Source organism: Nansenia antarctica (assembly GCF_963989245.1).
Source record: "Nansenia antarctica genome assembly, chromosome: 9".
Taxonomy (NCBI): Eukaryota; Metazoa; Chordata; class Actinopteri; order Argentiniformes; family Microstomatidae; genus Nansenia; species Nansenia antarctica.
In genome coordinates, this window is record NC_137679.1 from 36112942 (window position 1) to 36138953 (window position 26012).

At 47.7% G+C, this 26012-nt stretch overlaps 1 protein-coding gene across 1 annotated transcript in view; it reads left to right on the forward strand.

Moving 5' to 3' along the window:
• Positions 1-2423: 2423 nt before the first annotated feature.
• Positions 2424-26012, forward strand: part of nkd1 (NKD inhibitor of WNT signaling pathway 1) — a gene marked incomplete at both ends in the record, with an annotated part of 32366 nt that continues 8777 nt past the window's right edge. The window contains 4 exons of the mRNA XM_080538937.1: positions 2424-2448; positions 2575-2607; positions 2854-2984; positions 22362-22419. Coding sequence (XP_080395063.1) covers positions 2424-2448; positions 2575-2607; positions 2854-2984; positions 22362-22419 — 247 coding nt within the window. The remainder of the gene's footprint in view (positions 2449-2574; positions 2608-2853; positions 2985-22361; positions 22420-26012) is intronic.

Genomic DNA, 26012 nt, shown 5'->3' on the forward strand with positions numbered 1-26012 from the left:
CATCTTAAAAACCACTGCAGTGCTCTCGAAGCTCTGTGGCTAGCTCAAAGGACCCCCTTCTTCTTGCCTCAAAGTGACTGTTGCCCAGTTTACTCTCACAAGTCTTGAGAGGGATAGAGATTGCCACACACCCCTCTGAACATGATCGATCCAAGGATTTATTAGACATGAAAATAAGATGATGACCCCCCCTTCCTTTGTAATTTCTTTTTAGCTTCTTTCTGTAGCGGGCGAGCCTATGATGGTGAATTTGGCTGAAACGGTACACAACAGAGTGTTTTCCATCAGTGGGGGTGGTTGGTTGGAGATCCATGAGATGGAATTCTAGTTGAAACCCCCCCCCTCCACCTCCTCTCTAACAGGCATCAAAGGCGAGGCTCGGAAATAGGGCCCACAAAGTCATCTCTCCGTTGGCCTCTTCAAAGGACAGGAAGTGTGTCAGAGGGACAGGCCTTCTTTCCCAGCGAGCGCAGGCGAGCTGCTATAATAACAAGCTCATCTGCGTGTCTGCGGCAGGGCCAGTTCAAAGAGGAGCCTGATTCCTCTGGTACAACATGTGATGATAGACTCAGGATGCGGAAACCGCTGTTTAGCAGAAAATGCGCTCGGAGGGGCTGTGTCAGGGACATGCTTCTTCTGCACTCTACGGCCACATCCTCGAAGAGGCGAAAATCCCCCCAAATTGGTGCTAAATTAGATGTTTGAGAGCATGACACCCTTGGAAATCTCACCCACTCCATTAAACATAAATGAAAACCAGCAATGACTGCAGTATGTGTCCCTCAGTCGGTGGTGCACTACTTTACCAGACTTCCTGAGCAGGTACGACTGGAATAGTGCTCAAAGTGCCACGTCCTGTACAGCACAGCGCAGCACGGCACACCGCAGCTCAGAGAGACCTCCCACGTGGGCCCGCTCCCACGGGTGTCTTCAAGCTCGGCTGCAGCTGAATAACACAGACAGAGAACGGGATTGGAACCACAGGTTTCCAATGGAGGGGATAGGCTCATTCTAACATGTCCGCCAGCCACACTGTCGTCATGCCACCTCTTGCTGCTCCACTCTTATCCACCCAGATCTGCAGACTGCTGACTGAAGGAACGAACGGCCGTCTTGGTCCAGCTGAACCGTGTCTGAGAAGTAGTAGTCAACAGGAGCGGTTTTAACGGCTGCCAGTTTTATGGTGGTGCCATTGATGTTATCTGTCTTCTCCTGGGCCTGTCAGACTGTACTACTAATTGGGCATGGCCTGAAGTCTTCGGAGCAGGAGCAGAGAGCACGTTTGGAGCCGTAGAGGCTGGTGGTGGTAGGAATCGGAGGACAGGGCTCATTGTAATGCACGGAACGGAATGAGGAATTGTATCAAACACACGTGATTTCTACCTACACCAGCCTTGCCTGGTCAGGAGCTGTAGAGGCACGGGGCGGGGGTGGTGCAGGTGGCTGGGCACCACAGCAGGAGGCTGAACCAGACCTGTAAACTTAAACATAGCCTTGACCATAGTGGGATAATTTAGGGGCCATTATAGTTAGGCCATGTGGGAGCCATCCTGTGAAATGGTGCATATTTTTTTTGTTAAAGCAGCACTTTACCCAATAGATTAGCTCCTTCACTATTTCTTTCAAAGAGACTTTGAACATGTGTCAGATTACATGGCATTTACCTCAAGCAAAAAACGTGATCATAAATGCGTGTCATATGTGCATTGCATTATTAGAAGAATTAATTCATTAATTCATTAAAGACGCAAAATTAATTCAACCATGAAAACAATTCATGAAATCAGCATCATAAGTTGCCCACGAGTTTTCGTTGATTCTGGATTCTGGACACTCTCCAACAAATGTATGTCTGTGAACTGAAGGTCGGCGCGCAGTATGTTGAGAACGAATTAACCCAAAATAAACGGGTTAAATCGTAAAAAGATCAAGCGTAAATATGATCAATCATAGATGACATGATTTACTCATTTCTGTTTCCAGTGCAATATCATTTAAATCCCTGTCGCGCTTCTCCTTGCCTACTGCGCCTGGTGGGCTGGCTTGGAATGGTGTAGGGGGGGGGGGCTGCTCTTTTTATATTTGGAGACTCCGAAAGAATCTCGGCAGGCTTTCATGTGCCGCCTCGGTCCAATAAAACACAAAGACTGCCTGCGAGTCGTCTAATCATGGCAGAGGTGTCAATCATGTTCCTTCGGTGGTTGAAGTGCGGGTTTTGGTAACCGCCTCCTCTGCGCTCGGAAGAGAGACGGGGGGGAAAGCAGCTTGCCTTGCTCTGGATCAAAGGCTGGATGGCTGTGTTGCCGTAAGGATGTACTGAACGCAGCCTGCTTTCTTACGGACCCTTGTTTCGGGATATCGCCAGATTTTTTGGGATTATAAAATAAATCGGATGGTTTTCAATCCAAACTCAATGCAGAGAAATGGGTAAACTTCACTCGAAACATGGTAAGATTCGATATTTGATATTTTCCACCGTAGTTTGTTCACCTGAATGCTCACTTGCGGTAATACTTTGGAATAATACATACAAGTCATTATGTTCTCTTTTCTCTCTCAATTGTCCCCGAAAAGCTGCTATTTGTAAACCGAGGGAGAGTCCGGAGGGTGAGTAAACTATACACTAAAGCGTTAGGCAATACACTATTCCATACATTTTGAGAAAAAGAGCGGCATTTGATATTTCCAAGTCTGTCTTGCCATGCCATCTATCCATAACGACCCGGTGGCGACATCCGACAAAAAGTGTAGTAGTACACTAGTGTCTTTCGAGAAAACATTGTTCTTATTACAGATGTTTGTTTGTGTTGTTATAATAAAACCTTATAATAAACCTTTTATGTTGGTTTTCAGGCGACAGCTTTGTAGTTAACGCCTGTTTGGCAAGGAAAGGCATCGACGACTGGCTGGTGAAGCAGAAGTACTACTGCACGGAGCAGCAGGACTGTCACCACCGGGCTACCTGCGGCCTGACCCAGACCCGGGTAAGAGAGACATGTTTCCATAACAAGTTAGCCTCTGAATGTAAATATGTGTGTTACTGTCTCTGGTAGGCGTTTATTCAGACGGGACAGTTTGGACTTGTGTTTATCTTCCCGTTAGGGGTTAGCGTTAAGTTTTCACTTCACAAGACTTTCGTTGGCTGTAGCCAATTAATGTGTTTCAAAGCAAGCGCCCAATGTTTAACAGCTAAATATGGGGGGTCATCAATTAAGTTATCGCATAACAATAATAAACTACCAATCATGTGAGGATTGTATTGGTGTTTTAGATACCCGCTACACGTTTCCAACGCTGAGGTTGTTTTTTGTGGTATTCAAGGGCAAGTTTTGCAGCTTTTTCTTTTTTGTGGTTGCATAGCCATAGCTTATTGCACTTTTTTAAAGGCTAGACAGACCCATTCATTTTTTGCAATTTTTTAAAAGGCTAGACAGACCCATTCATTTTTTGCAAAAGGAAGTATTTTCTGTCAGTTGAGTATAACCCAAAGCTAATAATACAAGTGTAAAACCTTTTCAAAAAGAAAAGGGGGAAAAAAACTTAAATAAATAGTGCATTAAAAAAGTGTGACATTTTAAGGTGAAAGGATAACTTTCTCACGTAAATTATTTTTGGAATGTGATCAACCTTTCTGCTAGACTGCCTAGGCTGGCTCATGTAGGAGCAGACACTTGCTATATAGGCTAAACGGGGAAAAGCCAAAATAATGAAAAAGTGACTATCCGAAGTACAGTATTTTTTAATTTTTTTTTACTGTTTTAGACTGGTAGTAGGGTCTTAGCAGTGTGGTTAATTTGATTCCAATGGTAAACAATTAGTTGGCTGAATGATCCAATTTTAAACACGTTGGGGGTTTTGTTGATTCTGGAGAATGAAAGTGTGAAATGTATATATACATGATAGACTTTAAGAGGGAGCTGTGTGTAAACCTTCACACCAACATGTTCTAGTATTTTATCCTCTTTTTTCCTACAAATGAATACCCTCCCTAATGTTTCACTACAAACTTTTCAACAAAAGGACTCTGACTGACTTTGAACACTTTGCTTAGTTGGGTAAATATCTAATCTGACTGTGGTGGGAACAAATGTGTCAGACTATGAACAGATGCTAAGGTTTTCACTAGGTAATAGATCACGCCTGAGTTGAAAGCATAGCACTCTGACAGTCTGGTGACAGGGGTGCATTGTATGGCTGGGGCGGGGTGGTGGGGGTCATGTCTGTTTCGTATTTGGCATCCTGGTAAACACATAGTGTTGTTGTTGTCAAGAGAAGAAATCCTTTGGAATTGCTTCAGAGGAGCCGTAAGCCTCTTTGGTAAAAGATGCTTCTCAAAGGCAGCATTTTTGAGGATTGAGAGCTCATCAAAAATGCACCAGGAAGCTCATCTCCTCAGCCCACTCTAACAGCAGGGAACCAAGACACTTCAGCCAGCAAGTGTCCCATCGTGTTATATACACAGACATAAATATCATATTTTGATGTTTGAATGCTCCATTTATATACAAGTTACATTCAACGGAAACCACATGAATTTCACTCTCAAAATACTTCATTTTATCGATTACAAGTATGTGTATTAAAAGCTTATTAACAGGTTGGTCGTACCACTTCAGTGAAAGACACACAGTGTCAGAGTGAAGACAGTTCAGCATTGTTTCATGGTCTTGGATGATCTTAAAACAAACGTGTGAGAGTGTTTGCATTAACCAAACACTCTCACACGTTTCACAACTTTTGGAAAATGAAAGTTATTATTAGCCTGTACGACGTTGCTTCCTTGTTGAAGTGATGTCATGCCTGGTCTGAACTGAACCAAGGTGCTCGTGTTGACACAACAAGGAAGCAAGCAACCGCAGTGGATGCCAGGTCTGTGACAGTAGAGGTATGAGGAAGACTCCTCAGAGAGCCTGTTGAGGAGTGAACGCGCCAGGGTACTGCTTCAGGAAGTGACAATCACTCATCAGAAATCTGGCAGATTGCCTCCTGATCAAAGTCCAAGCCTCATCTAAAGTCCACATTTGTTTTCTCTCCTGCAAGGTGTTTTTTACTAGCAGCGCATCGCTCGGTGGCTCGCGATGGTGTGATAGAGGGTGGCTGATGAGAGAAAAGCGGTGGGCTTTTATGACTGGCCGGTCCTCCGCTCTGAGATGACGTGCGAGCGATTGAGTGTGGCACGGCGTGTCGCGTGGGGTCAGACCCCAGTCTGCATGTTGCACGCACACGGTGTCAAAGTCGCTAAGCCTGACATGTGCTCAGGCCTCTAATAAACATCTTCATATTGTAATCTGACCCTCTCTGTGACATCAGCAGGACAGGGGGGGTTCTGTGTTGCCCTTTGGGCTCCGTATTCGCAAATCCTCTTCGGTTCAGCTCGCCGGAGGGCATTATGGGAAACATCTGAAAGGGTGGGCTTGTTTTGTAGAGCGTGTTTTCATTTCCCAGATGGTATGAAGTGAGATTTGGCAAGAATGGGAAAAGTAACCCCCGCTGAAAAAGTTGGATGGTTAGAACAATTTGTGCTCCGCTGAGGTCTGTTTTATAAATAATTTAATTCTATTTGCCTAACGGCTTTTACAGCTCTGAGGGAAAATGAATAAAATAGGCGAAAGGTGTTCCTGGCATCAATATTTATTTGGATGCAATTTTCCTTTGTTTTCTTTGTCGACCCATCTTTTCTTTTTTTTCTTTTTTAGTTTTGAAGCTTTCGTTCACTTTTAGTTTTAGCCTTGACTAGTTTCTGGGGATTGACTGTTTAAAGGTTATTCAAGGGACAATTGGATGATTCAGATTTGTGTAGCCTATATCTTTATGTTAAGGTTGTCTAGTACCCGTAGCGACACTGTGTCATTGTGAGTAGATAATTAACAAATGTCTTATTAATCTTAAATGATTAATTATCTATACCAGGACCTCACTACAAAGTGTTCCAGGCACTCCAAACTTGAGTGGAGGTTTGCAGAGGTTATTTACCCTCCATGAGTAGGGGGGTAAGTAGCCTAACTCCAAGGTGTTGTAAAATGAAAAAGGCTCAAACCTCTTAGATGAGAAATGCAAGTCAACTCTCTTAGCCTTAGAAGCTGTCCATGTTGTAAAGGATACCTGGTGAGATAGCTATTTATAACCCTTGTTCTTGTTACCTCCCAGCTGAATTGGGGTCCAGGAGAATGTGGGTCAGATGGTGGCAACAGTGGGGAGTCTAGGCCTGGAATTCTTTTGATCTGAACCTCCTCCCAAAAACACATCCCTGACAAGGGATTGTAGCTCCTCTACGAACATGCCCCTTTTTATGGAACATGTGTTTGTTTTATAGAGCTGATTACATTAGCGAGCTTGTTTTGATTGGCGACTAGGCTATGCATTGGATTGTGTTAAGTGGTAGGACGTAGGCGGGCGGGCGGGCCGGGGGGGTGGGAGGGGTGGGGGACGCACATGAAGAGACCGCAGGGCTGAGTGAAGTTTCCTTCCCAGAACATGGATCACTCACATATTCTGCTGTTCATTGATGACACATGTTAAGTGTGCAGGGAACCCCTTTTTGAGGAGGTGAGCGGTGATGACAAGTTAGTCTGTGGACACGTTGTGAGATCCGCAGCAGGTTAGCCTGACTTGGGCCTGACTGATTATAATCCACACTCTGCTTGGTTTACCCATATCCATATTGATGTGTTTTTTAAATGTATTTCCCCTGTAAAGTTCTGTATTTTAGATGGACATTGAGAAGTAGTAGGCCTAGAGAGTTCTACAAGATATCATTTGTCCACCAAATGTTTGTTAGGGATTAAGATGTCTTTAAATCAGGACGACGGAGGTCTCTCCGTTAGCGAACGAGAGTGAGTTTGGGGGATCAGAGTTGTGAGTTGTGCTGTAGCCTGAGGGTGAAGTTCTGAAAGCAACCTGAACGATTCTATTTGATGATTTGTTAAAGCATTTTCCCCACTCCCTTGCCAAGCCCTGCTCTCCCCTCCTCTCCTGTCTAAAGCCCCCTCCCCCGCATCATCCCTCTCTTCCCCCCTCTCCCCTCTTTTCCCTCTCAGGCTCCATCTGTTTCTCGCGTTTACCCTGTGGCCTTGCTGGTTGTCACTGATGAAATGAGACTGCATTTGAAGTGGGCCAGGGAGGTGGGTGTAGTGACATTGACGCCCCCCTCCCCTCCACTACCCCCAACCCCCCTCCTCCACTGTGAGGCCCTACCCTCAGTGTAGTAAAAAGAAGTCCCCCCCTCCGCTCAGAGGAACCCACTCTGCTGGAGTCCCAAGTCTCTGCTCTCAGTTCCAAAGCACCATTTTTTTTTAACACTTCCATCTTAACCCGTACGAAAACCCCAAACAAAAAAAGTAAAGGCACATCTGAGGACAAGTGTCGCTTTAAAATGGAATCGCAGTGGAACTTCTGCCCCCAACCCCCCCCCCCCCCCCCATGTTTCACACTGGGTGCCGGTGCTCTGATTTTGTGCTTGCAGAAGTTCTTTCTTGGAAGCCAGCCTCTCTCATGCTTTTCCCCCAGCTTCTGAGTGTGATAAAAGACACGGCAGGTTTGTGGCCCTTCCTTTCGCACTTCTCCTGTTGTGTTTTGTGTGTGTTTTTGTCATCTTCACAAAGCACAGGCTCTCGTCTAGGAGCTGAATGCACCTTTCAAATGCAAGACTCCTCTTCCCCTCTCTCTCTCTCTCTCTCTCTCTCTCTCTCTCTCTCTCTCTCTCTCTCTCTCTCTCTCTCTCTCTCTCTCTCTCTCTCTCTCACTCTTTCTCTCTCTCTGTCCTCTCCCCATGCCTGTGCTTTTCCCACCAGCTGTCCTCTATGCGTGCTGTGTGTTGCATGGCCCTCTCCCGCCGGGCCCTAGCCCTCTTGGCTCCGGCTGGGAGCAGGAAGCCTGTTGTTGCCTCTTTGAAGAGGCTGAGAAGAAGTTTGAGAGTTTGTGGGTCTAAGAAAAGAAAAGCGCTTGCCTTTGGGGAGAGGGGGACCGCACCTGGCTAAGGGAAGGCTTCTGTGATTTTCCCATGAGGAGAGGAGAGGAGAGGGGAGGAAATCTTGGGACGTTTACATTTATGTAGCGGGGGGGGGGGGACTGGGAGGGAGAGGAGACGCAGGTGGCGTTAGTGTCACCTCCCGTATCGTATGTCGCATAGATTACTGAGCTGGAGAAGCTTCTCCGGCGTGACAACGTGCAACCAAGCAGACAGGCCTCCTCTGGTGTTGTGAATGAGAGGTGCTGCTGGGAAAGGGGTCTGTGAAAGAGTGAGACTATAATGGTGTATGTAAGGTAGTGAGGTGAAGGTACATTTTACATTTAACCATTTAAGCAGACCGCTTTCATCCATAGCGACTTACAATTAGAGATTACAGGGACAGTCTTCCTGGAGTCATTTAGGGCTAAAGTGCCTTACTCAAGGGCACACTACATAGTGGTGGTGTTCCCAGTTGGGACTTGAACTCATGTCAGTCCAACTCACTATCCACTAGACCACCACTACCCCATACTAGGCCACCGATACCCCATACACAGACATTTGGTTAGGTTTCTTCTTCTGTTTTTGTTGTTCTCTTACTGCTGCCTCTATTGGGACTGAGCCAGTAGTCATCTCCTCCCCCGTTCAGCCTCCTCAGGAGCATCATCCCCCACGTCTTATTTTTGGGTTTGCTTCTTTGATCTCTTTTATGTTTATGTGTCATAATAGTGATAGTACGTGAGGTGTGGGGGTGTGCAGGGAGCAGTGCCTTTGTGTGTGTGTGTGTGTGTGTGTGTGTGTGTGTGTTTGTGTGTGTGTCTGAGGGTGTTTTTTGTCTGGGATCGGCTGTCCGGATGCACTCCGGAGATCAAAGGCGTCCCTGGGAATGTGCTCCGAATCCCCAGGGATTAGCAGCCCAGATTTGAGCTTTGTTTTCCCAAATATCTGCTCACTGTGGAGCAACGGATAGCCCTGGATCATTTCAAAGTGATTCTCCTCTCTCCCCGCTTTTATGATGTTCTCATCTAGATTGTTTGTTCAGTATGCTGGAGAGAGACTTCTCAATGGCGTTGACTTGAGATGCTAATTAAAAATGGAATTTGAACACCACGGGTAGATTTTGATCTACCCCCCCCCTCTCAAACTCTCTCTCTCTCTCTCTTGCCTATGTTTTGCTATGGGGGTTAAAAAAACAGTTTGAGAAAGCTTACGGTTGATGATCATGTGCATATTAAACGCTGTATCTGTGAAATGCCTAATTAGCAGATTATCCATCTAAATATAGAGTTAATCAAGCTGACATCATCATAGCGGAGTTGCTCTCTTTTCTTCATCCTTTTGATGTGTGTGTATGCAGAAGACACTCTCAGATTTGGAAAAAAAACTAGACCTCCATAGCAAGATATCACTCTGGTGTGTTGAGGGGGAAGCGAATAGCAGAATGTACAGAGAGCACAGGGGCAGATGAGGACACGATTGAGGGTACTGTCTGGGAGGGAATGCAAGGGTAAAAGTGAGAGAGAAAATGAGAGAGATTACAGAGTACAGTGATGGAGAATGTACGATATGCGGGCACTCAAATACACCCATAAACGTGCACTCAAATTCACACATAAACGTGCACTCAAATTCACACATAAACGTGCACTCAAATAGACATAGACATGCGCCATAAGTGAACTCAATCCATCCAGTGCACATAGATACAGTCATGGGGTGGTTTCCCAGACATAGATGAAGCGTATGATGACTGCCAATGGCCCCAGGCCCGAGCATAGATGACTTTTCCCTGCTATGACTGGTGGATAGATGATTCACTGACTTCAGTCAAATGTATTTCTTGTAAGTCGCTTTGGATAAAAAAAGGCGTCTGCTAAATGCCAGAAATGTAAATGCCCAAAATGTAAATGTCTAATCCTACACTCAAAAGCATCTTCAATGATTATTCACCACTGTGAATGTGATTCAGTCCAGGATGAGGCTTAATCTGTGTTCGGGAAACCTTCAGGGAGTAAACAGAGGAATTGGTAGTTATGGATCAGGGGAGGCAGGTGGAGGTAGAAATCGGAGGACTGGGGGCTCTCTGACGTGTGTTTGATACCATTCATCATTCCATGCATTCCAATGAGCCTGTCCTCCCATTACTGCCTCCACCCGGTGTGGAGATGTTCTATTAGGACTGGGAGTGTATGAGAGTCATGGATAACTATGGCAGCATTATTACAGCTCTGGGACTCCCCATGAGGAGTGAGATGGGCCTTTTGGTGGAGAGAGAGAGAGAGAAAGAGAGAGATAGAGGAGGGGGAGTGTGGGAGTGAGAGATTGGTATAGAGCGATAGAGGGGAGTGAGATGGGCCTTTTGGTGGAGAGAGAGAGAGAGAAAGAAAGAGAGAGATAGAGGGGGGGGGGGGGGAGTGTGGGAGTGAGAGATTGGTATAGAGCGATAGAGGGGAGTGAGATTGGTGGAGACTGGGAGACTGGGGCTCCTGTGGTGGCTTTGGGCTCCGCTGAGCTTTCCACGCGAGCGCAGTGCCCGTTTTTTAATCACCCACTTAAAAGGCTCTGCTGAAGTGGGCGTTTAAGCGTTTAAACCCTGAATAATTCTCTCTTGTTTGTTTATCAGGTCCCCCTGTGTGTTGCGCTCTGGCCTGTGCAGTATTAAGCACTGAATAATTTGGCTGAGCAGACACCGTCACAGCGCTTAAATGAGCAGGACACAGATCAACATCTGCACGATCTGCCATCACACGCACAACTGTACTCAGTCAAAAAAATTGAAAAAAACACACATCACACACATTATGCACTCACACTTACACACGCGCGGCGCACATACTGTAAACACATGCGTGCACGCACATTCACACACACACTTTCTATCTTTTTCCCAAGTCGTGTTTGCGCGAGTGCTGAATCCTCATGTTGGTTTACACACATTCTGTTTGTATTTGTTTTCATAACTAGGGGGACAGTGATGGGCTCTGCAGCTTGACTGTGGCTCTGCTGCTAGAGTGTTTATCAGCCTAATGCACGAGAGCCAGGGAGAGGAGCAGGAGGAGGAGGTGGAGGAGGAGGAAGAGGCCTCTGCTCTGAGGCCACCTGAGTGGGACAGAATAGAGGAAGCTGCCTTAGATAAACAGATAGACGACCGGAGCTCGGGGAGCCCTGTGATCTCCACCCGACAGGCAGCGAGGGCTCCAGGACCGGAGGTGGCCTGGATGTCAGGGGAGGTTTCTGGTGAGAGAGAGAGAAAGCCAAACAGGCCTCGCTGAAAGGATGGGCTCTGGCCCTGGTCCTCCTGGTGTGTTTACGCTCCACAGGTGCCGAGCCCTGAGAGGAACTCACCTCCCCCTACCTCCCCCACCCCCACAGCCTCTTAACGGGGCAGGGCAGCCTCCCAGGAGTCCCCGAAGGGCCGTTTGGCCCCACTGTTAACCTCCAGCCCATCACTCATTCTAAACACAGAGGAAGCCTCAACAGGAAGAGCGCTTATCCAGAGCGCAGAGTTGATGTGAATGGAACTGCGGTGGCCACAGTGGCTGGTCCACGTGGCTGGTGACGTGATGTGTCTGCATGGGTCTGTATGCGTGTGTGTGTGTGTGTGCGTGTGTGTGTGTGTGTGTGTGTGTGTGTGTGTGTGTGTGCGTGCGCATGTGCAAGTGTTCTGTGTGCGCGCGTGTGTGTGTGTGTGTGTGCGTGTGTGTGTGTGTGTGTGTGGCTTTGTCCTGGCTCAAGGGGCAGTTGAGTGATCTCTGACCGAGGGTGCAGCCTCTAACCAGGGGCGAGCCCTGGGTCTCCCCACTAGACAGAGACCAGCGCACGCCTCAGTCTTCCTCTCTGCCTCTGCTGCCTCATAATAACAGTCTGGCAGTTAGATCCCAACCGCCATGGAGAATCCAGGCACACACCACTATGCCACATTGCTGGGTCATCTCTCCTCTCCTCTCCCCGTGAGCTTGCTTCTTCTTCACCATCTCCTCCCAGCTCTTCTACGCGGCTGATGTTGGGGGGGCATCGCTTCCTTTCCTTTCCCTTTCCTTCCTTTGTCTCTCACGCCAATGTTTCGTCCTCGCTTTCTCCCTCTCTCACGTTCACCTGGGGGCGAGTGGAAATGCTGCCGAAAGACCCGGTGTGTCTTCCGCCTCCTCGTTCAGAGATCTAGCTGTTTGAGCTGTTTGAGCTGTTTGAGCTGTTCTGCCTGAGCGTTCTGCTGCAGCGGTAGTGGAACCTCATGGATTTGTGGAGTGAAAGACAGGGGGCTAGCCTGGAGGGAATGGAAGTGGAACAAGCCGACTGTAACGATTCATATTTGATGCTTCAAAGCCAATTCGCCTGTATGCCGTCGGTGCGATGTGTTCACTTGCGATTACGAGGCCTACGCTGTACACTCCCTCCCCAGATCTTTGAAACTCCCAACAAAAGTGAGAGGTTTAGTACTCGGATTCCAGATTCAATCGGGCTCTCTGAGAGTCTGTCTCCATGGTTGAGTTTCCTTTTCCTGATTGGTTTGTTATCATCGACCACTTTTATCTGTGTTTGTGTGTGTGTGTGTGTGTGTGTGTGTGTGTGTTAGTGTGTACATGCATGCGTGTTTGTGTGTGTTCCTAATATCTATATGTGTGTTCGCAGAGACCCTGAAGTTCATTATCGTGACTAACCCGACAGCTAACTCTAGCCACTAATCCCAGTTAGCTGTGAATAGAAACCTGCCACTTGTGCACCACAATTCTGTGGCTATTTCTGCACGTGTCATATTTTGATGGTATATTTTGTTGCTATGTTGAGAATTTGTCTGTAATTAGACAAAAATGTTAGTGGAAAGTGGAAAGGTCATTTGAGAGTGATGTTTTTGAGGCTGTTAGTATGGGGCGGGGAGTCTGTCTGTACTAAATTAGACAGTGTCTCTGTGGGGGCTGAGATGAGGGACTGGCCACACCTCAAGGGTTCTGAGGTCAGCTTCAGAAAGTGTGCATCTCAGTCTGACCCTAGACACTAGACTTTAGGTCGTCAGCCCCATCTGCATCAACTTTTAAAAATATGCTGAAGACCTTTACGTTCTGTTCGGCTTTTAATTGAGTGTATTTTATCGAGCTAGGCTAGGCTTTTTTAACTGATTGATTTGTTTTATTTACCTTTTAAATTGTTACTGTATCTGTATTTTAATTTTATTTAATTTGATCTAATGTTCATTTTTCACTTATTAATAGTTTTATCTCCTGTGTTCATGTAAAGCACTAGGAGTATTCATTAAGCTGTATGTGCTATAGGAATACATTTGCCTTTGCCGTTGCCTGACCCCCAAACCACACTGGGCACGTCACGTCTCTGTTATGGAAGAGGGGAAGCATGTGTCAGCCGCAGCTGAATCACTCCCACACTTGTCTGTGGGGCTCCTTGAGGAGAATGGCCTCGTGTGTGACTTGCGGTACAGCCGCACTTAGTAAGTTCAGATTCAAGTCTATTTTTATTTTTTTTACCTCCCTCTGTGGAGCTTAGATAGCTATCCAGATGTAAAAAAAAACAGGAGATGTGTCTGCCCAACACTTCTCTCTGGCGATGCTTCCATTACGGCCCCGGTGCAGCATCCGCACCACAACCCTGTGGCGACACAAAGGTTCCACTTATGCGACACTTACGAGCCAGTAGTGTGTTTTGAGGTTAGCCTTCGCAAAGTAACCTGGTTGGCAGCCAGGCGAGGAGGCAGGTGTAGATGTCGTTCCCGTGGCATGGTGCAGAGCTGTGTTTAGTTGGCCGGTTGTTCTGTAGTGAAAGGTTCAAGTGGCTGTCACTTTCTACCTCCCTGAGGGTAGAGTTCCCGACTAAGACCTTGTCCCCTCCCACGCTCCGCAGCACTTTAGAGTGGCGGTCTGACCCCACACACACATACCCCGAAAGGACTGTCTCCCCTGTCATGATACTTGAACTAATTACCCAGAGCTCCTAGAACACACTGTGTCACGCCCTCAGGAACGCAGCACACACACACACACACACACACACACACACACACACACACACACACACACACACACACACACAGACACACACACAGACACGCACACACACACACACACACACGCACACACACACACACACACAGACACACAGACACACACACATACGGTTTTATAGGAGAGCTTGGTGGAATGGTGAGATGGTTCCAGAGCTCTATCATTTCCTGTGTGTAGTGGGAGGTATGTGATTGCAGTGCTAACCCCACAGGCCTACGGAGATGAGGCGTGTCACTCCTCCCGTGGCTCCCTCTCCCCATTCTATTGGAAACGAGCTTCACTCGCAATTCTAAAGGGCCCATAACGTGGTGATTTGTTGCTCTTGGCAGACTGGGCCACGTGTAAATCAAGGCCAAGCGACAGGCAGTCTTCATTCCTTTCCAATCCCCAGTTCCCCTCGGGAATAGAGGCTCCCAGAGCGGTTTCGTCAGCGTGCGGGGGGGATCGTGTCGGAGGAGTCCACCTGGAGTTCACAGTCTCCATTAACCACCTCTCTGCCGGGAGGGACACCTGGGGAGGGACACCTGGGGAGCTTTAAGACACTTGATCTGCATCCATCTCCTCCCCTCCCGTCAGAGACACCTTTCATAAACAGCCGGATAAATGCTAATTGCTCTGGTTACATATTTTTTTTCAAAGCTAATAAATACCAGCCCCTTGAGTAACAGGCAGGTTTCAGTGCCCGAGGGTTTAGCTGAGTTGTAAAAGCTTATCTTTGCAGGTGAAAAGTTTTGTAAATGGGTAATTAAAGCGTTGGCTAACACACATGAAGCACAAAGGGGGGTGGGGGGGGGGCGAGATTAGCTCAAATCAGCATGTTTCTGAAGTCCAGAGATGAGGGCTGTAAAGCTCCACTAATATTCTACTGAGCCTTTTAGGAGGCTGTCTTTGATGTGGATGAGGTAATGTGACCAGAAATGTTTGCAATGTTAATCGTACGTAAAAAATTACTGTCTGGTTGTGCACTGCACAATCAGTCTATAAAAGAGAGAGGCGTTCAATGAGAAGCCTTACGGTGGCTTATCAACAGCATGCACACGCACACGCACACGCACGCACACACACACACACACACACACACACACACACACACACACACACACACACACACACACACACACACACACACACACACACACACACACACATACGTACATCATGCACACACCAGACACAAGTGTTCACTTCATATCTGAGGGGACCGTAATTTGTGAAATGCCATGCAGTTTGTTTGCGTGTATACTCCAAACGACACTAAATACACAACGATTAAAACAAATAAAATAAAAAAGCGTGACGTTTGGATGCCATGCCACTCTTCCTCCAAACCCAGGGCTTTGTCCCAGCCTGGCCAAAGCTGTCTGTGTGTATGGAGCCACTGGCTGACCTGTCCAGTGAACTAGAGATAAGAGGGTAAGCCCACTGGCATGCGCGGGCCCCTCCGGCCCCAGAGCCCTGTTGCTGACCACGCACACTTTAATCATAGGGCAGCTTCCTCCAACCAGAGTGCTGATGGATCCCAAACCCCCCCTGGCCATAATTTCCCTTCCTGGTGCGCAGGAAGACAAGTGGGTGTGCTGTGACTGCGGGCTGTCAGGCACAGGAGCCACAGAGTCTGCAGCCAACCACAGGGGAAGGTGTCTGCTCCCCGAAACGGCTTCAAACGGCGCACGCACGGCCCTCCCCCTCTCGGACAGCGTCTTGGACAGAAGGACCCTGAGTTCATTGACTGGTTCTGTCCAGTTGAGGAGAACAACATTCTTTGTTTACTCCCAAGCTTATCTGATCGGGTTCAAAGGGACACAAGGTCAGCATACACACTGTGACCTTGTCTCGGCAAGAAATGTTCGGTTGATTATCGACTGCGAGTCAAATCAAGTTGTAAAGGCATTAAATATGACTTTCTTGGCTGGGGTAAAAAAAAAATCCTTGGCTTTTATGCATTTATTCGCAGTAAAGATCTATCATTCTGGCGCGATCCCAAGTATCCATCATTTCATAATCATTAATCATTTTGGAGAAGTACCTACCGGGGCGATTGGCCCGTTTTGAGGGTTGTAAACAGCTCACTCTGGTTCTGTCTGATCGAGGCACATTTACAGGCAGACACCTACGTTATGTTTTCCCAGCCGGGGGTTCTTGATCCGGAGACGTGTTGTACAGTAATTGGGCCCGTGTCTGTCTCGTCTCCACCTCGCCAGACGTGCCGTGTCGTACCGCCAGGTTAGCTCCGCTATATGATTATCTGAGATCTTAATTTCATGTGTGCAAACCGATCCCCTTTGAAGCCACGCCGGGTTGCAGGGGCTCTGTTCACGGCTTCACATCAACACTCGGCTGTCTTGGCTCGGTCTCAAGGCATCGCGTTGCGTCGTGCGTCTGGCGATGTCTTCTGTTTTTCCACTGTGCCACGCAAGATGCGAACGGAGTGGGGTCAGCGCGCCGTGCTGTCCTGGACTCTCTGATCCCCCTTACTCAAGGCTATTAGGGCTGCATCAGTCTCAACGTTCGGTCAGACCTTTGAAACTGCCTCCGGAGTATCTCAGCTTACTCTGTGGGGAGGCGGAGGAGGGGGGTGGCCATTTCCTCTCGCGCTAGTAACACTACACCCTAAGCTAATTTGCAGCCCTGAAGCTAATAAGAGTTTATGTTGTTTTAGCTTCTAAACTTTCAACATTGGCATTTCATGTGTCGAAACGGAGTAAGAACTCAACTTTTTGGTTCCAAAGATCCTGGTCTCAAAAACAAGAAGCTTTTTCTTCTTTTCTCACTCTTCATTAGGAATTTAGAGATATTGGCATGGTTGGTGCTGCCGTTATCTGGGTTATTAATGACCCCGTCCTGGGCCTGATATAGTGCCAGGGCTAAGAAGTGTGTGTCTGCTGTACTGGAGGCACCTGCGATAGATCCTTTCACCGTCTCCCCTGAGCCCGCTCCACTGACAGATCTGTGAATCTCCACAGTTATCCACTATTAAGAGGCTCCGGGAAGGAGATGTACATAGAACCAGAGAAGGTGTTTCCACCATTCTCTCTCTCTCTCTCTCTCTCTCTCTCTCTCTCTCTCTCTCTCTCTCTCTCTCTCTCTCTCTCTCTCTCCGTCTTTTCTCGCTCCGTTTGTCATGCCTGCTTTGCTAAATTGTCTTTCATGTGTTGCTCTCTTTACTTTTCATCGGCTGTCTTGCTCTAAATGTCAGACCTGAAGGTGTTTTCCAGTGCAGGAGGCACTCAAACGCAGCCCCTAATGAGATTTTTCCTGCGTTTTTTGAAGGAGTGCCAATTACACTGCCGCTGTTCCAGAGTCCTGCCTCCGCTGAGCCCTGGCATGCGATCAGGGGAAGCTGTCGTCGGCCTTGGATGTTTTCAGCCTGTGTGGCGTGGTGTAGAGGCAGACAGCGTAGACCAAGGGCCTTGTGGGACTTTCCACAACCACACACTCTCACACGTAAACACACGCTTGCCTCACACGCATACGCTGCCTGTCGCACACATGCGCTCGCGCACAGACGCATGCGGCCTTCCCCTGCCACAAGACAAGATCTCACTCGGTTGTCACCCAGTCGCCCTGGCTGGCTTAGATTATTACTTTCCTCTCTGTGGCGCTTACGTCTTCATATGCCAAACTTCAGAGGGTTTTAAGCGCACACACACACACACACACACACACACACACACACACACACCGTGCCAGGGTAAAGCTGGTTGGCACCCCATGGCAACTTCATGGCCCGACTTGCCAAACTTCAGTCAGTCTATGATGAGTTCTCCGCCCCAATGGCATTTGGCACTCTCGCCTGCACTTACAGTCTCAATATATCCATTCTGCCCCAATGTTTGTTCTTAAAATATTATTGTTTGTAAATACGCAAATCGGGATTTTCCTTTATTCAAATCCATATTTATGTTGTAAGCCGTTGACGTGGTTTGCCGTTTTGAATCGGCGGCCAAATCAAACAGGCGCGGAGCCCGTCCGGTAATGTAGTTGCGATGCTGTAATGCAGGGACTGTGTCTCTGTGTGTGCTCGAGGAATAAATCACTTTCCGTGAAGGGGCTCTAACAAGTTTAAAACACACTGGGGCCATACAATCCCGCTCCTCCAAGCCCCGAAGACGCTCTGAAGGGTCTGGCTCCTGTTGAAAGTGAAATGCTTTTATACTTTGGTTTCCACAGAACATTAAACATCATGTCTGGAAAATTGTTTTCGGTGGTCCCAAGTGTTGGAAGGAAGGCGCTTGTTTATGCGCTAAATGCCTTTCATGATACGCGGAGGCCCGCAGCACTGGCAAAACGCTTCGGCAGGGCTGGGAAAGTCACACCACAGTGTAGCCTTCGTGACACGTTCATAAACACTTCATAACACATGTCGTAAACGCAACATGAACAATATCTCCAAAGACCTTTACGTGGGCCAGTAGGCTATTATCCCAGTGTTCATCATTCAGGCTGTGCGTTTTTCCTGTGCAAATGCTCAAAGTGAGCAGCTGTGGTGTTGAATATCATTTGATTTGCATATATAGTATGGAGGATAGTTAATGCAGGTGCATTGTTCATCCAGTCCTACTTGACATGATCAAAGGAGTGCAGCACTTGGCCTTGTCCCACGCACTATTTGCCTTAAGCTGCACTCCCACGGTGACCCTTGACCCCTGGGTGAGCAAGGGGTCATTAGGCAGGCTTGTGATTGGCCCATTGTTCTGTTGGGGACAGGTCAAGATGGATGACTCTTTGAAAGGTCACCTCATTATCATGTGTATAGTGCCTAACATGGTCACTCCAGATAAAGATGAAAGGGTAGCCTCAAACTGGAATGAAATACTGTATATATATATATATATAAGATATAGGAATATCTTTCCTTTTACATGCCTTCTTTGATCAGTTTTACTAAGTGAAATACTGTCATCATATTCACACGCTCGACACAAACAGGCGTTTGATACCGCTCCTCATTCCATTCCATGCATTACAATGAGCCCGTCCTCCGATTTCTACTTCCACCAGCCTCCCCTGCTGTGGGGTCCCTTTTTTCCCTCCCTAAAGAAAAGAGCAGTCAGTCAGTAGCCAGGCCCTCAGTCAAGAGGGGGGGGGGGTGGTTGCAGGGCCTGGACCAGGGCTATAGGCCTGCATTGATCTGTGGGCTTGAGAGCTCAGTGTGTCACCAGAGTCAGAAGTGAGGTTCAGAGGATTAAGCTCTTTCTCACAGCGCTGAATGGGAACTCTGCTGCCCAGTAAGGACCTGAGCTTCACCACCACCAATGGGTTATACCAGCCATTAAAGCCTCTGTCCAGGGGCGCGACCAAGCCCCCCCCCCCCCCTTCCCCCCAAACTGGACAAAGACACTGGGGCCTCATTGTTCCTCTGGTGGGGCGGGACGTCCCAGAAATGAGGGAAATGCGGACGCTTCCACTGCTAGGGGCCGAGGAATCTTAAGGAGGGATGGGGAATTTTGGCCGTCCTGCTTTTTTTTTGGGGGGGGGGGGGGACGACAACACGCGCGAGTTGATTTGCGCACGGTTCTCCGACGACCTCACATTCTAGAAAGGGGAGGGAAAACATAGGAAATCCACTGACTGACTGAAATGATACTGGACTCGTTTCTCTCTCTCTCTCTCTCTCTCTCTGGGTCTGTTTCTTCTCACATCACTCCTGCCATTTAGCAGTCAGCTCATTTGATGAGGGGATGAGAGCAAAAGAGAAGATGAGGAGGAGGAGGAGGGGGGAGGGGGGGGGGCCTAGAGAGGGAAAGTCTGAGGTTTTTGCTGAATCTATTTGTTTTTTTCAACATTAAACCAGAGATGCCAAAAGCACATCCCAGAGTAACCCCAGCATCCTAATAATACAGCTGCCATCCATCACCACAGACAACAACCAATTAGCACATTCCTCTTCCCCCTGTTCTCATGTTCTTGGCTAACCTCCCCATCATTTTGGGTCGTCCATCAAAAAAATGCTCAATACAGCGTGTGCGTGTGTGAGTGTGTGTGTGTGCGTGTGTGTATGTGTGTATGTGCGTGTGTGCGTGTATCGTTTGAGAATGTGACTGAAGGGTTGTCGCTGTAACTAAAGCTCAGCGCCTTCATTGTTTGGATGTCAGAACACAAACCCTGGTGAGAGGCAGGAGGAATGTGGACTGAGAGGTGATGTTGTTATTGTAGGGGGGGTGTGAGGTCCGGGGCCTGGGCTCTGGTTGGGAACAGGGTGGCTGAGGCTCTGGTAGCGGGGCTGGGGACGGCGGTAGTGGCTGGACCTCCGGCCTCTGGGTGACCTGGGGAGATAGTCCTGACGCCACTGTCAAGGACAGGCGGCATCTGAGTGCACTCATCACACACACACACACACACACACACACACACACACACACACACATACAGATAAACACACACACACAGACCGCACACGTATGTACAGACAAACACACACACACACACACACACACACACACACACACTGCACACGCTGCACACGTACGCACACACACACACACACACACACACACATTCTGTCTTTCTCTAACTCGATACACTTTGCCCCTTATGTCATAGTTTTATTGTTATTATATTGCGTTGTCGATTGTTGTTTGTTGCATTGTTGAGGAGCTAGCTTTCGCTGAGCATTTCATTGCATTGTCTACGGCTGTATTCTACGTACATGACAAGTCAACTCTTGAGGCAGGCTGAGGCACACTGACTCTCTTGACTTCACCTCTACTTTCAGGCCCTCTTTTCTGAACATCTCTGAATACGTTCAGGCATTAAAGAAATGCTTCGCAGATGTGTGTCGAGAGTTGGGAGGATTTCAGAGGCTTACGTGCAGTGGCTTACGCGTTGCGTCGGACAGGAAGACCTTTCAGAGCTAGCGCACACACACACACACACACACACACACACACACGGAGAGAGGCCTCTCCTGTTACTCTGACTGCTGGCTGCTGGCTAGCTCTCAAAGCCGGGGCTGAGCACTAAGCAGCGGCAACACAAAACCATTTCATGTAACCCACTCCCCGGCGACCCACCGCCCCCCGTTCCCCCTCACTCTCCCTCACTCTCACTCACTCTAACTCTCACTCACTCTAACTCCAACACACTGTATCAGATTTTTATCTCCCCGGCTGCCTTCCCTGTCCGGGCCATATTAGTGGAGTTCAGGCCAAGTTGAAATAGCAGGCTGGTAAGGTTTCAGCTTAGATGAACCTGCCAGAGAGGTGAGGTTTTTTAGTGAGTCAGACAGCCTCTCTCTCTCTCTCTCTCTCTGTGTGTGTGTGTGTGTGTGTGTGTGTGTGTGTATGTGTGTGTACGTGTGTACCCCTGCCGAGGAGGCCACCCACAGTGCTGCTGCGGCAGAGCAGAGCTGGCCCGGGGGTCACACTCCGCTGACCTCTGCCTCTTGTGGGTTAGACAGAAAGCTCCTCCTCCACGTTCTCACTCTCATAACTCTCATGTGCAGAGATAGCAGCGCTGCGTAGAGCCAGCAGGACTGGCGGTTGTAGTAGGGCTGGGCTGGGCTTGGCTTGGCTTGTGTGTGTGTGTGTGTGTGTGTGTGTGTGTGTGTGTGTAGCGGTTGTAGTAAGGCGGGCTGGGCTTGGCTTGTGTGTGTGCGTGTGTGTGTGTGTGTAGCGGTTGTAGTAGGGCGGGCTGGGCTTGGCTTGTGTGTGCGCGTGCGTGCGTGCTTGACGGGGTGTGATTCGTCTGTGTGGTGTGCGTGTTTTGCGTAGTGTGTGTGTATATGTTACAAAGAGCTCTAGGCTTGGGTGTGCGTGTGAGTGTGAGAGTAATGGTTATGACTATAATGCCAGAGGGAGGACACCTGAGCCAGACTTTTCCACAGTGAACTCCTGTGCTTCACATATGAAACCCTCGTATGCATTCACGGGGGGGGGTCGGTGGTGGGGGGTGGGGGTGGTGGTGGTGGTGGTGGTGGTGGTGGTGGGGATGGTGGTAGGGTGAACACACACACACACACACACAAAAAACGAGACCCACAGCGTGTCGCTGCCCCCAGCGATGATACAACAGACACCCGTCGCAGAAATAACCTCGCCACCCAGCCTTTCCCCCCCAGAATTCCTAGCACAGTGACCGACTGGTTCTCTCACTAACCCGCGTACCGTACCGCGTGCTAGCCGTACGCTCTGCTGACGTTTCCATCCTCCGATTACGGTGTTCTCCTATTTTAAGGCTGGGTTTAGCTTCAGCTCACAGTTGTCAGGCGCTGTACATGTATCGAGTTTGAACGTTGTCATTTGGCGTTCGCCGTGAGTGACACTACGTATTGGCAGGCGCTAGCGTGAATTTAGTCTAGCGAGAGGTGTTTGTTTTCACATGTATGAATATACTCTTCCTTTCTACTTTATACATACATAACTGACCTGTATTTCTCTCTCTCTCTCTCTCTCTCTCTCCAGCGTGCCCTGGATGAAGCGTGTGCTGAGGGGATCAGCGATGAACATTACCGTTTAGAAGGTACACACACACACACACACACACACACACCCCACTAAGCCCCACCTGAAGTGCTGATGAGATGGATGAAACCATCCTGAAACCTCCATTAGTCCTCCATTACCTTCCCTCTCTTCTCCTCCTCCTCCTCCTCCTTCATTTCCTCTGCCGACCCACCCTCCTCATCCCTCTATCTTCTCTGGTCTTGCCCACGTGTGGTGTGATCCTTGATTAAGGCCCAATCCCGATTCTCTTTTCTACCCCTATGGCTCGTTTTCGAGTGTCACTCGATTCGAAGGCAAGGCCTTCGAATACGTCACAAGCCCTACCCCTTGAAATCTAAGCCCTGTGAATTGGGACAGCCCTTCACGGCGCCTACGTCATCACGCGGTACGGGTGACGCGTTGTGTTGGCGGCGAATTCTCACATCTCGCAATGCCTTCTTCAGCTGTGTTTAGATAGATAGACTTTATTTGTCATTGTTACAGTACAGGTACCAAACAACGAAATTTAGGAGGGGAGGCTCCCCTGGTGTTTAAGAAAGGAAAAAGAAACACATTTTGGAAAAAGCATAGATGCATAAAATCACAAGAAGATAAAGAGCTGGTTTACATCAATAGAGGCTATGTACACAATCCACTGTTCTATACTGCACAGATAGTCAACTAGGGTTGTCATATTGCACAAGAAAGTATTTTTTCACATTTTTTTAAAGTGTCACAGTTTGCAGGCTTGAAAATGTACATGTTTATTTCTGTTGCGTGTGCTATAAGCATCTATTTTCATTTGTTATCAACACACTGTAGTGTTTAGACGTTCCTTTTTTAGTCTCTTCCGTCAGCGATGTCTTTTTTGTGGACATCGCAATAATGACAATGAATTTAATGACAATGAATGACTCCAACCAAAACAACCAGTCCATCAGTAGTCATAAAGCGTTGTCCAAAAATCACGTTACCAAGCGCCTTTCTCAGAACAATTCGTCGTCTAGAATCCAAAAATCAATTCATCATAGTGGTGGTCAAAAACGTAGAAAGAGGATCTCTTGGGGACGCGGCCACATTTGCCCGTGAAGGAGAGATGTCAAATAAGCGGAAACATTTCTCAGTAGAGTCGAACGGTGATAGATCATCATCCTTTACGCGTATCCTTAACTGTAGTTACATTTCGCGTGTCATATGCCATTAGACATGGAAATATGTCAATGCGCGGCTGTCATGCACAAATCAGCTTGTAACGTTAGACACACAGCACATCGGCATGATAACGTTTTGTTGTTGTTGTGCTTGTTATAAAGAAAAGGTCTATAATGCATTGAAATGAATGATACAACCCATTAATAATATTACCTAATAACAACTGCCAGGGTTCGAGTTATAAGCTGATCTCTGTGGGGGTCTCCAAAATAACAGTGCGAAATGTTCTCATGCACGCGCGAATCATGCCCACACAGCGATGGGACTTACAAGTTTTAATTAGCTATAGGCAGTAGCGGATTAAGGTGGTCAGTGGCCCTAGGCTACTCCTTTGTGTGAGGACCCCCCGCCCCCATACACAAGCCTCCCCCCTCCCCAAAATATACAACTCACGAGCACCCTGCACACACACCACTCATAATGCTTTACCATAAAACACTTAAACACTTTAATAACACAATAACACAACAGTGTTAATAATGCAAAGAATAAAAAAAAAAGTTCAGTGCATTCAGTTCTGTCTCTATTGCTCTCCTCTCCCGTTGTCTCTCTGTTACTGTCCTGTTGTCCGTCTCTCTGTTGCTCCCCTCAGCTCTAAATGACAGAAATGAATTAGCTAATTAGTTGGCATGTAAACATATAGTTAGGGTTGGGTACAGTTTGGGTTTTATTCGATACCGGTGACAAATCGATACTTTAAAAACGGTACCGGTACCGAAACATCATCCTCATCCTCATCCTCCTCCTCAAATACCAACATATCCTGACGCTACAGCTGCAGGCTACTCATTTCACCACATCAACAGCCCCACATGAAACAACAGCTATAAAAGCGATAGTCACACATGTATCTCGGCCAATAATTGTGTTATTTTTGCTATACAGAAGGAGCGAAAAATACATGTACACTAGGTTAGTAAAAAGTAAAAGCCACCTTACCTTTACGGAGACAAGATAGACCTGTTTGGTCTGTTTTCAGTAGGCTGCGGTCGCGGTCCTGGAACCCATGATGCTGACGTCCGATGTTCTTTCTTTATCCAAGATTGGATGAACGGGAGAGGGTCAAAAAATTGCCTTTTTTTGGGCGGCATGGTAGCTACTGTATGTATATACTCCTGTATAGCTAATGAATGAATGTTTGCTTCTCAATAATAGGCTAGGTGCACGATCTCACTACTTCCTGAAAGGCAACTGGTATATGAACATATCCTGTCTCACTCTATTGGTTTAATTGATTAATCAGCTGTGCACTGTGTGTTCCAACGGTTTACCGCACAGCTGATTAATCAACCTTTTGCTGTTGCACAATATTCTACTGCGCCCCATGGTGTCTTGGTGGTGAAGTGCAGGCAGTCAAAGGCCTACTGTCATTCACAGGAGATTAATGGTGCGCGTAGCTCTTTTGGAAAACGTGTTTATTTTACAATATTTATAATATAAATTAAATAATATTCATTACATTGACATTTTGATCAAATAATAGTTGTGGTAATGTATTATTAGCGACCCCCACAGATTTTTGATTTTACTGCCTTCATGGGAGCTCAGAGAGTCTCAGACCATCTCTATGGGAGCTCAGCTCCCATTGGCTCCCACATAACTCGAACCCTGACAACTGCTCGGATTAGATTGCGGGTGGAAATAGGTCAAAATGCGCATCATGTACAAGTCAGACGAACGTTTGATAGATAACTTTACATATGTGTACCATCATCCGCTGTCAAAACGCCACAGGTAATAATTGATTTATGACTGTACATCTCTGAAATGCTCGACTGTCATGCAGCGTTGCGTTACTGTAACGTTAGACACAGCACCGACATAAAAGCGATTTTTGGGTTAAGCTTGTTATAAATAAAAGGTCTATAATGCATTGTAATGACATTAAACTAAGACAATAAGATGGTTATCATAATTTTTCAAATCTTTATTAATAAGTAATTACAGAGAATTAAAATGACATTTCCGCATTGAATAGAGCGACATAAGATTTCTGTAGATGATTCGCAATGCATCCTGGTATCAAGGGGTAGCGTACCGTTAGCCCTTCGAAGCTAGTCTGGTCCTGAAATCCCTCGAAACGAAGTAATAGTTAGCCCTCCCCCTTACCCCTAGCCCTCGACGAAATATGAATTGAGACAGCCCTCGCCCTAAACGTGAACGCGCAAATCGAGCCATAGGGGTGAAAACGAAGGGCTAGGGGTGAATTGGGATTGGGCCTAAAGAGTTCCTGGAGGATACCTCCCTCCCATACACACGCACACACACGCACATACACACACACACACACACACACACACACACACACACACACACACACACGCACACACACGCACATACACACACACACACACGGACAGAGCAGGAGAGAAGCACAGGGAGGGTGTTGGCCCGGCAGCAGGGGTAGAGGGAGACAGG